The sequence below is a fragment of the Zerene cesonia genome, chromosome 14 (assembly GCF_012273895.1).
Source record: "Zerene cesonia ecotype Mississippi chromosome 14, Zerene_cesonia_1.1, whole genome shotgun sequence".
NCBI lineage: Eukaryota > Metazoa > Arthropoda > Insecta > Lepidoptera > Pieridae > Zerene > Zerene cesonia.
The window spans coordinates 3911707-3926011 of record NC_052115.1 but is presented as its reverse complement, the minus strand read 5'-3'; the positions used below and the strand labels follow the sequence as shown (position 1 = coordinate 3926011).

General features: G+C 32.0%; 3 protein-coding genes across 3 annotated transcripts in view; all 3 read right to left on the bottom strand.

Moving 5' to 3' along the window:
- The window catches only part of LOC119831798 (allergen Tha p 1-like), a 2287-nt gene extending 1992 nt beyond the window's left edge, over positions 1-295 (bottom strand). Inside the window, exon 1 of the mRNA XM_038355328.1 lies at positions 266-295. The gene's annotated coding sequence lies outside the window, so the exon portion shown is untranslated. The remainder of the gene's footprint in view (positions 1-265) is intronic.
- Positions 296-2120: 1825 nt separating this feature from the next.
- Positions 2121-3581, bottom strand: LOC119831799 (allergen Tha p 1-like). The gene is made up of 2 exons (XM_038355329.1): positions 3395-3581; positions 2121-2305 (listed from the first exon to the last, which is right to left on the bottom strand). Exons 1-2 carry the CDS (start codon positions 3579-3581, stop codon positions 2121-2123), a joined length of 372 nt encoding a protein of 123 aa, XP_038211257.1.
- Positions 3582-6451: 2870 nt separating this feature from the next.
- On the bottom strand, positions 6452-11018 carry LOC119831916. Its single transcript, XM_038355486.1, has 9 exons — positions 10880-11018; positions 10339-10512; positions 8864-8994; positions 8067-8584; positions 7890-7989; positions 7714-7809; positions 7156-7254; positions 6799-6858; positions 6452-6496 (listed from the first exon to the last, which is right to left on the bottom strand). The coding sequence occupies exons 1-9, from the start codon at positions 11016-11018 to the stop codon at positions 6452-6454; spliced, it is 1362 nt and encodes a 453-aa protein (XP_038211414.1).
- Between the last annotated feature and the right edge of the window lie 3287 nt (positions 11019-14305).

Sequence of the window (14305 nt, the reverse complement as noted above, 5' to 3'; positions counted from 1 at the left end):
CCGATTGCAATGAAATTTGGTACGTAGACAGCTAGACAACTGGAATAACATATAGACAACTTTTTATCCCGATATTCCAACCGGATGCGGACTTACGCGTGTGAAACCGCGGGGCGCAGCTAGTAACAAAATAATATCCCAAAAGCTTATTATATAATCAATATTTTTATGGTATAAAAGTTAGATAAAAAAAACACTTTTTTCAAATAGAATGGATGGAAAGATAACATGTAAGAAGTGTTAATTTTTGGACAAGTCTACTTACTTAGTTCTCAGACAACACAAGTATTTACACTGGATATAGAGACATAACCGCGATCCTTTTTATATTCAAATACACACACACATACTCAATTAAATTCAAAGAGATTCCTATACAAACGGCTATTAATCCAATCGATTCCATCAAGTTATTTTTAATAAAAAGCCTCATAAAAACTATGCATCAAAAAATTTAACATCATCATTCTAATTCATTTTCAAATAATGCTTACAAGCAAAATATGACTTTTTATTAAAACAGGATCTAACGATTTGATTAATATTTCAGTTGCATAGTGCATACATTAAAAAATGCTATGTTATGCTAATGCTGGATTAAGTAGAGACGAGCAAGTTAAGTCTATAAAGGTTAAGGTGAGACAAAAATAATGTAGTTTGTAATATAAGTTTTGAAGATGATTAATATGTCTATTTTTTCATTTCACCGTCTCAGTTGAAAGCATGAACACCACAAAATCATATTTGATTTTATGCAAATATACGAATACTAGCTGCGCCCCGGGGTTTCACCCGCGTAAGTCCGTATCCGTCCGCGTAATACCGGGATAAAAAGTTGCCTATATGTTATTCCAGTTGTCCAGCTTTCTACGTACCAAATTTCGTTGCAATCGGTTCAGTAGTTTTTGCGTGAAAGAGCAACAAACACACACATATCCTTACAAACTTTCGCATTTATAATATTAGTAGGATTTTGTGAATGAATTAAACACTATAATAGACAAACTCGGCATGAAGCAACAATAATATTGAAAATGTACAATTGATAAACTGATTATCTACCACAAAAAAAAACTTAATATCCAAAATTGGCAAGAGACCTCATAGGACCGAGCAATATGGAAAGTTCTCGTCTCGGAGGCCAATATCCACTTCGGGGTTTCATTGTTACGAGGGCAAAGTAAGTAAATAATGCATAAAAAGAGAATAAATAGTTTTACGGAGTTTGCTGGGGGAATCTGAAAATTTTTCAATTATTTTACTGAAATCATTGTCAGTTTCAAAAATTCCCGAAATTTGTTAGTTTCGAGCTGCGATGGTTCTGCGTTTAGGAGAACATTTTAATTTTTAATTTTGGAGTTATTGGGGCAGTCAATAATACTATTGAATAATTTTAAGGCAGAGATTATATCAAAAATTACTTGACGATTCTAGCAATGTTGATTTTTATCGGAGTAACTGTTCCCTTAATTTTCCTCTTTCATAGATAAGGTGCAAAAGGAATCTTCTCTGTATCAGTTCCAACCGTACGGAATGGCATGCGTAAGTAGATCTCCAAAAAACAGAATCGCACCAATCTATGAGAATTTAGTAAATACTAGGTTTTACGTGTAAGTGAAGTCCCGTGTCCCCTACTGGGGTATGGGGCAGATGATATACATCTGTTTCACTGATCGATTTTTTTTAAGGGACAAGTAGGTGATCAGCCTTCTGTGTCCTGCCAGACCGAGACTTTTTTTTTTTGTGCGTCCCCACCGGGAATCGAACCCAGGACCCCTCGGTTCTACGCTCACGCGTTAACCACTGTACCAAGGACGCAGATGGTTTTACGTGTGGCGGTTAGTAAATGAAATTAAACAATCAGTTAACACTTTCTGATCTTCTGATCTTCCTGATTAAAGACTTTTTAACGTACTTTAAACGCGATTTATTCAATTGCGATTAAAATCCGTCAAAAAGTCTTTAATTTCTAAATGTATAATAAATACTATAATAATATAATACTCGCGTAAAATCAAACACAAGAAAGTACTAGAATTAAACATGATTTATTTTTTTTATTAGGCAGAACATATTCACTGGTTTCTGAAACAGTTATTCAAGAAATCACTTCGAGTCCGTTAATACCCTTTAATACTTTCCAAAAGGCTGTCCATGTATATTCCTTCAGGGTCAAATTTCTTAAAGAAATTATCATATTCCTTGGGCATTTTCTTACGTAAACCAGTCAGGAAGGTGTTGGCCAAATGTTTTTGGGCAGGGTTACATTTTGTGCATGCTTTTTGTATGGCATCGGGAATCACAGCTGGAATAAATATAAACATTGTTTTAATTAGGAATTTTTTTTTTATGTACAATAAAAGTTTTCCTCATTGAATGATTGTAGTGTCTTTAGAAGATAATATCATCATTGTAATTAACCGATTTCTAAGTCACCTTTGGTACATGTATAGCCTATACACTCATATATCACGAACATATTTTCCAACGTTATAGGAATTTTTGGTATCGTCCAGTAGTTCCTGACACTTTGACTTTTAAACAAACAAACTTAAAGCTTTTTTAATTTTGTCTATACAGCAAATAAAGATATGTCTACTTTTACTTTTAATAAACAAAAACAACCTTTTTGAACAATATTTATCATATAACAATTTTGAAGTAGAATAGGTATTACTCTTATAGGTATTTCTAAGAATAAAAATAATAATTTTTTTTTTATACGACATATATAGTGATCTATATATGTCGTATAAAAAAAAATTATTTTCTACAAAAAAGGGCACCGAAGTTCAATAGGAACAATCTCCCATTTTTTTATGTCGTCGTCGGCAATGGAGCTGATGAGTCGCCTAATGGTAAGCGCTACCACCCCCTATGAACATTCGGAGAGGAATAATGTCGATTGCAGAACTTACGCCTCTTCAAATGGATTGCCAACTTTAAATTGGAAAAGGATTAAGAAAGGATTCAAAGGATAAAAGCAAAGGATGGGTAAGAAAAAGCATATGGACACAAACTATCGAACCAACGTGAATCAGCTCAAAACCCACGGAGTTGTCTAGTAACAAAACCAAAAAAAAAAAATACAGTCGGATAAAAAAACTCTTTCTGTTTTGGGAACTTCGGATAATAGAACAAAGTTGCTTTCCACTTTCTATCCCTAAGCATGCTTATTGCTTAGATTTTTCGGTTTTGTTACTATTTATGTGGCTTTCTTAAATATATTTTGCGTGAAAAAGTAACAAACAACTTCAGGGTTTATAATATAAGTAGGATTAATTGCGCCCGTGCAAAGCGGGTGAGCGACGCTAGTAATTCATATTTTTTTTTTTTTGTTAACATCTTTATTCTAACAGAGTATCTATAATACATTAAATCAAACATGACATACCCAAATAACTAGCAGGCACCTCAGCGCAAGGTTGTCTCTCTAAAAAGCAGTCGACGTATTCCTGTAGTTGCTGTGGATCTTCAACCACGGCGTTCATGTCTAAATAGTCGTTTGCTGTTTTGTAATATTCAATTTCTTGGGCGAACGCAGCGCCAATAAAAACACAGAGAAGTATCAGGGTCTTCATTTTTAACTTAAACAATGATAATAATAATCAATATCAATACTATTGACTATGTAACAGGAATCTGAAAAATTTGGGTAATTATACATATAAGGAAAATTAAAAATCATGTTTTAATTATAGAATCAACTAAAAAGTCTCACTTGCTCTTGTACAGAGTACAAGGACATTATGCAATCCTAATCAAAATCAGGATAATACGATAAACTCATGCAATCCCTGATATAGTTCAAAGTTGGAATTGAATATGTCTGTTGAAGGTGAATGAAAATGGAGTCTAAAGGAGACGATTTTCGAAGGAGACATACAAACTTACGAATCTTTCTACTATACTTCGTAAATAGTCTAAAATTTCACCATCATTTCGTTTACCAGCCATTTCAACTTCACTTCAATACACTTAGGGCAAAATTTTCATTCAAGCGAAATCCTAATTGGTTTTTTGATCAAAGGCTATATTTACTTACTTCTATGACACAAGTATAAACACTGGATATCGGGACATATTCGCGATCCTTTTTATATTTGTGTACACACACACATACTCGGTAAAATTAAAAGTGATTCCTATGCAAACGCTTATCACCAACAAGCAGCTATTAATTCGATGGATCCCAGAATGTTATTACTATTAAATAGCCGCATAAAAACTTAATAAAAAAGAAACAATATGAAAGTCATCAAACCACACCTGCTAATATATGTATAAAACCATTTTAACATGTGTGTTTGCCCGCGTGATTGAGATCCCACTGGAGCAAGTATCTCTTACAATCCAGTAGTTCCAGATATAAAAACATATATATATACAGGATGTCCCGCCCATAGGCCGACTTATAGTTTTTAATAAGCTTATTACGTAAAAATACTCATAAAATCCCAAATGCATATTTTTCCTTTGATGAATTCTTAAAACTGTACACTATATAACCCTAACTGGCCTTCCACCCGCTTTTGCGACCCGCACGCACTTATAGATTATGTTTTCAGAGGCACAAAGTTCTTCACAGTACACCCCTAACTGGCCTTCCGCCCGCTTTTGCGACTCGCACGCACTAGTAGATTATGTTTTCAGAGCCAGAATGTTCACATTAGCAGAGCGGTATATGCCGGCTGAGCGTAGCCTAGCATTTTTCCATAATGAGCGAAACGGATTGCCGACTTCAAGTTGGAAAAAGATTAAGGGAGGATTGACGAGATTGGAATGATTGAGAGGAATAAAAGAAAGGACTAGGAATGGTTAGGAAAAGGATATGGGCCTCCGGCTCCTACACTCACCGAATGAAATACTATTTCTTTCGCGCCGGTCTTCTGTGGGGTTGTGTTACTTTCCCGGTGCGAGCTGGCCCAATTTGTGCCGAAGCATGCTTGACTAGAATTCTTGATTCAAAGATAACTATTTAGATTAGTACCTATTTTGATATCATAGCATATCCTACTACTACACGAGAAACACGTCGCTTACATCAATTATATAAAGCAAGGGAAAAATTGCAGATGCATGTTAATTTAAACTTGTCGTTATTGGAATATGACCATATTGATACATAGTACTATAGTAATAATACTAAATGTACCTGCCCATGTTTTTTAGCACGACCAAAAAAAGGAAACGTGTAAAAAGTGTTCATCATTTCGTAGACGAAATATACTTTAATTTACTCATATTTAAATAAAGTCTTTGCATAGTTTTATTTCATATTCCATTCCATCTGAACCTGTTTTGAATAACACCCACATCTAATAGATAATATTATATGTATAATCGAGTTTCTACATATTATGTACATTGTAGGTATTATGTAGGAGCAATAGTGGCTCTAGTGGATTTCAATAAAAGTTGTTTAAGAGGATTAACGTGCACCAAAAAAACAGTTTTCAAATTTATGCACTACACATTATCCACACCGCAACTGCTCGAAACAGTGAAGATAACATCCACCACCATGTCGAAGCATCAAATGTTCGACGACATATGACATTTGCCTACTTGCATTCGGCCAGCGTGGAGGACTATGATTCCATAGAGACTATTTAGTCTTGTTTGGTAATGTTCTTAAACCTTACAGGAAGCCCGTGCACATAAGGAACATATATAACCTGTTAATAATCGTTACGATACTAAATATTTGTATTTTTATTAGAATTCGCACTTATATAAATTCTGTAACCTACAACAAACAATCTTTGTTTTTTTTTTATGTCATAGCGGGCAGCTGAGCTGGTGGTTCGCCTGATGGTAAGCGATCACCACCGCCCATAAACATTCGCAAAGATAGTACCTCCGTGAATTCGCTGCCCGCTTTTATGGGGTAAGGGAAAGGAAAGGATTTACGACTGGAAAGAAGGAATGGACTAGGACGGGTGAGGAAAAGGAAACGGGCCTCCGGCTCCCCCACTCACCGTACGAAACACAGTGGCATGCCACTATTTCACGCCGGTTTTCTGTGGGGGTTTTTCGTGCCGAAGCGTGCTCGACTCCCACAATAAAAATCTAATAGGATTATAGGGTTATAGGATTAAATAATAAAGAAGAGGCCTGTTAGAGATCACTATTACGTAATAAGACCACCTAATAAACTATGATCTATTTATTGCCTATAATAATAACGAGATTCCTTTATGTACAATTATATGAAAGAGCCAAAAATAATTGCAATAAGTAATATAATATATGTGAATATAAATTCAAACAATGAAAAAAGTTTTTAATTAGAAGGCTTTTGTCGGAAGGTATACGAAATGAAAACAATTTATTTAAAAGATGTTTATATCATATTTATTAGACAAAATCAACGCTTCAGTTACTAGTTACTATGACTACATCAAGGACAAAATGAATACCAAAAAACTCGAATACCTTATGACACGATTTATGACCGCAATAATGTGTACACAGAGTACGATGTTTGTAAAATCTGAAAAAAAAACTGTTCAAGTGTTTTAAACCTTACTAAACACGTTTATTTTTCTGAATCATCCAACGTCCCGGCGGTTAGCACATTATCTATTCATTTCTTCACACACTGAATATAAGAATAAAAGGTAAAATAGTTATCAAAGAACATATCTAACATCCAAATTACCTATCTATAGAATGTAATTTTTAAATTCAAAATTATATAACTATATTGTCTCCACGACTGCTGATGTTTGGAAGTAATCAAAGTATTAGTTGGAAAATAAATTACACGTATTTATGAATTTCCAATATACTTACAGAAACAAATAGATCCATATCAAAAATTTTTATATTGAAAGCTACGATCTCCAAAGGTCGCTGAAAATGAAACTCGCATACAACAAAAAAGTTGGTATAAATAAATTTTGATGGTAGATAGTTTTATTTCATTATTTGTAAATGTTCTCACTATTGCTTTAACCTGCGTACACTCAGCACTTTTACTTTATTTTAAACCGTAAAGATAAATGAAAAATGTTGTTATTGTTAAGGTGTAATTGTGTATGTCTTCAATGTTTTGTATCGTGTTATGTCCATCAAATAAACGTTTTTTCTTTCTTTCAAAACAAGCTTTCAAAATGAGAACCGTTTCAGTTAATGTATCATAAAATTTACCTGTGATCTGGCGATCATAATCTGCACTACTTTGCGTATTTTTGTTTCATATATATCTTCCCAACCAGCGCAATATATCAATGTCGCGGTTTCTAAAGACTACAATAAATCAATGTATTAGATTCCTTTAATTAATACTGGTCTAAGAGACCGCGGTGGCCGTACCTTCGTCTAATAATAAAAATCTTAAGCGATTTTATCTTTCTTACCTTCATAGAGAACAAACACAGAGAAAGTATCACTTTGATTATTTGACGAAGGTCAGGTCGTCGTCTTTTAGACCAGCATTAATTTGTAAACACATAAATAAATTAAAGTACTTAGAGGATAAAGTAATGTATTATGCATTAAACACAAAATTGTTGTAATAACCATTTCTATCTAGATTTCTACAATGAAAACTATATTGTGAAATGAAAATTCATTCGAAAAATAAAGTGAAAAGTCACTTACGAAGTAATAAATATATAATACAAATGCAGTGAATATATGAAACTAAAGCTATAATTATTTGGACTGTTTGGACAGAAAATGGATAGCTAATGTGAAAAGTGTTACCGTTTCCTTCAATTTAGCTGAATAAAGGCATGGTAAAAATATATGAATGACCGATCCTATTACAAATATTGTATATTTCAAATCAAATCCACCACCCTAAAACATAAAACAAGTTAGATTATAATTAAATAAAGCATTGCATCGAATTAAAAATCAAATTATTATCAATTACTTACAGTAGTAAGAGTGTACATGCAGTTGCATAGTTGAATCATAGTAGCGATTAGTATTAAACCCAACCAAATATTAAACGTGTCTTGTATCAAATTCACCAATCTAAAACAAATCGGTTAATTTTATTATCAAAATTACTGTTTTCTTATATATATATTAGATTTAATGATTTTTAGTACTTGAAAAGTCTATTCTGCTCGGCAATAACTTGTCGAATATTTCCATAAATATTATCTTTCGATTTAAGAGCATCTTCGAACATTTTACAATAGATTTTCATTTTCAAACACGCGTGATTAACAGACAATCCAAAGAATCCATCATATCCGATAAAGCTGAATACATACGTGGAAGCGGCGTATAACATATAGGCAAACATAATTTCGTAATACGGACTTTTGAATCTATCTTCAGAACTACCATTCGGAGTTCGAATGTCATGTATCATAAACCTTTGGGGCTCAGATGTGAATAAATAACTATAAGTAGTTTTTATTCCGGCCATAATGGGAAAAACTAGAACAACAGATAACACAGTTATTATCCAGCCTCGTTCGCTGTATATTAAACTATTTCTGATACTTGTATCGATTATCTGTTGATAAGATGCAGGCAAATTGTTATACAAAGCATAATCCCGGTCTATTTCATTTATTATTTGAAGAGCCATTTGTTCTTTATAGTTCTGACATATTACCTAAAAAAAATTGGTTTTGATTAATACAAACTCACCTTTCTATTCTTTTGAATTAGGTACAAAATATTATTACCTTAAAATATATAGCTAGAAAAGGTCCAATCAAATTGGTCTGTTGAATTATATTATTTATATCGAAATCAACACAATATCGATAAGTATCGTAAAACGCTAACAAGCTTATTGGTAAAACCGATAAAATAATTAAACCTGGAAAACAAGCAAAGTATTATGTGTAGTACGTAAATTGCTTAAAGACCCGCAAACAAATAAAGATACCACAAAATACTCACAGAAGATAAATATGCGTTTTTTCAAATACTTAGGATTCGGATATGAAAGAGATGCCGCCATGGCAAAAGCCGTATACTTGTATGTTTCTTTAAAGCTTGTATACTTTTTCTCATTCCCTGAAAGATATTTAAAAAATCAATGTTTAAAGCGTACATACAGTCACCCCAATACCAATATTTAATTGACTTGATTAAATTTTCAGAATCTTTAATTGAATTCCTTATTATTATGTAAATCTGAACCTCTAAGATGCAGGACAGCTTACAACTTATAATATATTAAGTATAAATTGTATTAAATTTCATATTATTTTTAATGTGTAACATCATAATATAGCGAAAAGTTCAGTGCATTACGTGGATAGTTATTGTTTAAAGAATTATCCATTTTCAACTTGATTGAATCCGAACAGTCCATGATTACGCTCATCACCTCAAAGTGCAGTTGGCAGTCTGATAACGTTATTGGAAAACTGTAAAAAAATGCAAAAATATAGGATGTTTCCTATTTCTACAATTACAAAAAATATAATTATAATTGTGAGTTGGTGGGTGTGAATTGGGCCAACTCAGAACCACTCCCCCACAAAAGACCGGGGAGAAATAGTATATACTGCTGTGTTTCTTTCGATGAGTGAGGGAGCGGAACCCCGTTTTCTTTTCCTAAGCCTTCCCAGTCCGTACTTACTTTCCAGTCGACAATCCTTACCTTATTCTCTACCTCTCAAAAACGCGCAGCATTCGAAGAGGCAATACCTCTGCTTATATCCATGGGCGGTGGTGATCACTTACCATACAGAGACATACCTATAGACAGCGTAATACCTATGTGGGAAAAGAATAATTGCGGTAAGATTTTTTATTATGACAACTATAAATTTTGTGCAAAAGTATTAATAGCAATTTATAAGTTTGATTATGAACATTTTTCACCAACCGTTGTTAAATTATATTAAGTTTTTATATTTCTTATATACCGAGTAGTAATTATAAAATTAAGAAAATAAACTAAATATGCGTCGCAGTGTATTCAAGTTATTCAAAGGAACATCCTGTAATATCATTACCTCAAGGATTAAATATAGATCAAAGACCCAATCTACTGAAATTAAAGGAAAATCTAGCAATTATTCCGTGCATCTATTATGTCTTCAAGCAGGAAAAATAAAAAATTTAAGGATCAATTTCCTCCAATAAATTAACGTAACAGGAGGCCTTTATTACACAGTTTTGCCCTCCAGCGAACTAGAATTAATATTAATCAAAAGACATTTCAGGTAATAAAATATAATAGTATGATAATATAATTATCCTTTTATAGGAATTTATTACCCTAGCGGTTTTTTTATTTATTTCAATTAGTTAACCAAAAACTGTGGATAAGGTATAAAAAATAAAAAACTGTTTCGTTTATTTGATTGTGCTCTAATTTGTTTATTCCATATAATATTTAGTAAGAACCAACGATCTTCTGAAGTGCAGGAATGTAATGATTGTTGGGATCGTATCTCTTCTGGAATAAGTTAAAATATTTAGGGTATCTAGTTCTTAGGTTCCACAGGAATCTGCTCCAGAGATGTTTCTGGAGATTGCTACATCTTTTGCATGATGACTTCAAAGAATCTTCCAAGATATCTGTGAAAATGAATAACATGTATATGTTATAATTGGAAGTGTATAAATAAGAATATATGGTAGCACACAAGCAATATCATATGATTTGCTTACGACCTATTTCCGATTATGCACTATTATGTTTTCATGTATCATTATTTCTATAATAAAACAATATATAATACTCGCCGCTTCACCGGAGGATTTTTGAAAATTGTAGAGATTTTTGTAAGTTTTTCAAATTTATAAAAGCTTTAAGCTAATCCAACCGGCGACAAACTCTAGGAACCAAATTTATTGCAATCCGTTCAGCTCTTCTCGAGGTATAAGTGGTGTTACTATCTCGCCTTTATCTACATAAAGAAGCTAGATTTAGTGGTTTTCTTACTTTTGTAGCTCTGTGCGAGAGGGGAGCAGGGAGCGCGGTTCAAATAGCAATCCATATAGCCCTTAACAATGATTGGGTCCTTCATCAACTTATCCACATCCAAGCGGTCGTTACCAGTGGTGTAGAATGCAAAACCCATGCTCAATGCGACCGTAGCCGAAAGTACTAATAGGACTTTCATTTTAAAAAGTTTCTGTAACTAGAGAAAATAGTTGTCGATCAAAATATTATAACCCAAATATATTGTCAGCCAAAAATATGCAATAATTTCACAAATGAATATGAATACTTACGATCCGTATAAAAAATTAAGTCCACTTACTTAAGGTTAGCCGCAATCAAAACTATAAGAATTTAGATATATTCGACAGCCTTTATACTACGTTGTATCGTTATTGGTAATGTGTTTTATAATCAGAGTAGATATTTAATGGCATTCGTAATAAAATACTCGCTTTAGATAATTATACTTTTGATTCCTTCATTTGTCTTAATTGTTTGTTATCGTACCATTCTTATTTCCATCCAATCAAGCACACAGGCTACAGTATTATGACTATGCAGTCGTCTTTATAAGCAGGTATAGAATAAAACATGGATAAATCATTATGAAATTTTATGTACATATTTTCATCTGCATATTAAAAACCGTTTCTGAAGCATGAATCATTTAAAAACATACGTAATATTACATAGACGTTTGTGCACCTCGGTGTGGAAAGGATGTAATTTTGATTTATTGTAAGATAAAGGTAAAGTAAATCTATCCTTTTTGTCCCAAGATCCCCATCCTACCTCAAGCAAAGATTTGTGTTTATGGGCTCATCTCACGAACTTGACATACGTCCCATGGACAAACTTACGCTTCGCATGCCTGCTCATAAAACTCTTCTAAGGTTCTACGACTCCTCCTTCACCATGCAAGCTGTAAGGTTGAGGAACTCACTCCCAATTAACATAAGGAAGGCTCCTTCTGTCATTATCTTCAAGGCTTCTTTCTTAACAACTATTAACATACCTTATAATAATATATTTTCTCTTAGTTTCAAATTATATTTATATAGTCTTTCCTCTATAATTTTTTTTATTAATAATTTATTTATGTTTATTTATCTACTTTTTATATTTTACTCACCTCCCACTTTATGTATGCACTTGTAAGTTTAGCATATTGCTATGCTCTATGGATCGCTTTTCTTTGTTTTTGTGTCTTTTTTGTTTCTTTATTTGTGTGAGTGTATTAAAGTTTTATTTATTCATTTTATTTTATTGAATGCACAGAAAGTGTCCCACTAAGAAATACGTATGACGCATATCACAACCATTCAAAAATATATAAAACTCTGCGTATGACATCGTAAAACTAAAAACACTATTCAATTTCATCTTAAAATCTGCCAGAAAATACGTTTCATTGCAAGCAAATGTTACATATCACAATTTATCCACAATTTTTTAAGTAGGCTTATTAAAAGTTTTTCCAATCTTTCGGCGTCTCATATAAATTTCAAAGTAATAAACACAATGCAAAAATAGATCTCCTGTCAAAATATTAGAGCAATTCACATGAACAAAAACTTAGTTTAATCATGAATTCTTCAAATTTATTATCAAGGATATAAAAAAGAAAAAATACATAACATAGGCATAATCTTACAAAAAAAATCAATATCACTATTTAATGAAAATTATTAAACTTCAGATAATACTTTTAGAAGCGGACTAAAGTAAATTCCTTTTGGATCGTACTTGTTTTTGAACGCTTCCATTTCTTGTGGCATCATTTTTTGCACGCCTGTAATGAATTTAAGAAAATTTTTCTTCTGCTCCGGACTACATTTTAAACAGGCTGTTTTAACAGCATCCTGGAGATTATCTGTTGATAAATATAATGCTGTTGGTGAATAAAGATAATAATAATTCATATTTATTTCGATATAACTATGATATATACATTCAGGAAGTCATTTCAGGAAGTTCTAAGACAACTGGACCTGGCGAAGTCCTATCTATGTGGATAGAATTTCACCAGGCTTCGGTACGGATTTCTATAGAAATATCGAGTATTTAAGACTGGACGAGCGTGCAAGAAATCGATTTTTCAATGTATCTGCACAATGTCTATATCATAAAATTAATGTAAAAATTAAATTTTTTTTTGTGAAACGGAGAAGGAAAACACTATGAGAATACTGGCATGACAAAGAATCATAAATGTTTAAATATAAAGTGCATGTCTGGTATATGTTTAACTTATATTTTTCTGTCTACAATAGAAGTAAAAAGTTTACTATATTTAATAGAAAATTATAGTTTAGAAAAACAATTTTAAAAGTGAGAAAAAATACACCATTATAATATATTCACATGACTCTATCTTACTTAGAAACATTGCAACTCTACTTATGACTTACGATCCTATCTAGTATTATAAACATTTATTTGCTAATAAAATATCCTATTTGATGCGGAATCGTGTTATTCTAAAATTTGTACATATTATAACATCGTAATGAAGAATTTTTACGAACCCTTATAGCTTTGAGGAATTGTAGTGCATGGTTTTCTATCAAGGAAACAGTCGATGAAGGTTTGCAGCTCCACTGGATTTTTTAACACTTTATCTACATCAATATGGTCATCAGCTGTATGATAATAAACTTCTTCCGTAGCCACAAAGATAACCAATGTGACTATCCACTATAAGGAGGGACTTCATTTTTACAGTCTTCCTGAAAATATACCCTAACTTCAAAAGAACATCTTAAAAAGAACATCTAGTACAAGAAATGATTTTAGTTAATTTAAATGTATTTTGTATAATTTATTTCATATTTTTTTATAACGGATTTATTACAAAATTTTCAGAAAATTATGTGATAATAATTTCTTCGTCTATTTTAAATATATCATTCGGTACCAATTATAAATTGAATTACATTTAATAATAATAATAGCAATAAGATTTTATTTAAATGTATTTCTTACCTAATAAATAATAGTGTATGAATAGACGTAAAAGATTTACCTAAAGAAACATTTTGCGTTTATATATCAGTCCTATACCAATTACAACTAGCTTAATTATTACTTATATATTAAATATTTCAATTACTTTAATTATTTAAATTATATGTGTGTAGTATTAATAGTACCTAGACCTGTTTATTCTAATATTTTGTCGCAGAGTGAAAACACATAATAATTATTAGCACATTTTTAAATCTATTTTATGAACAATAGCGCAAAAACTAAATCCACTGCGATGACTAACAAAATAAATGTTATTTTGCTGTTTTCGGAATCTAATTGATAGGCAAAGGATAGATATGCCAACAGTATATACACAATTAGACATTGGTCGCTGAAAAAGACCAAATGCCAAAGACGAAATGTCAGCCACACAAAATGTGACATATAAAAGTT

Coding starts and splice junctions, on each gene's coding strand:
- LOC119831799 (XM_038355329.1), bottom strand. CDS start 3,581: ATGAAGACCCTGATACTTCTCTGTGTTTTTATTGGCGCTGCGTTCGCC. Junction 2,306..3,394: donor GGTGCCTGCTAGTTATTTGG/GTATGTCATGTT, acceptor TATTTATTCCAG/CTGTGATTCCCGATGCCATA.
- LOC119831916 (XM_038355486.1), bottom strand. CDS start 11,018: ATGGGTTTTGCATTCTACACCACTGGTAACGACCGCTTGGATGTGGAT. Junction 8,995..10,338: donor TGCACTTCAGAAGATCGTTG/GTTCTTACTAAA, acceptor AATATCTTTCAG/GGAATGAGAAAAAGTATACA. Junction 7,990..8,066: donor GAGCAGAATAGACTTTTCAA/GTACTAAAAATC, acceptor GATTTGTTTTAG/ATTGGTGAATTTGATACAAG.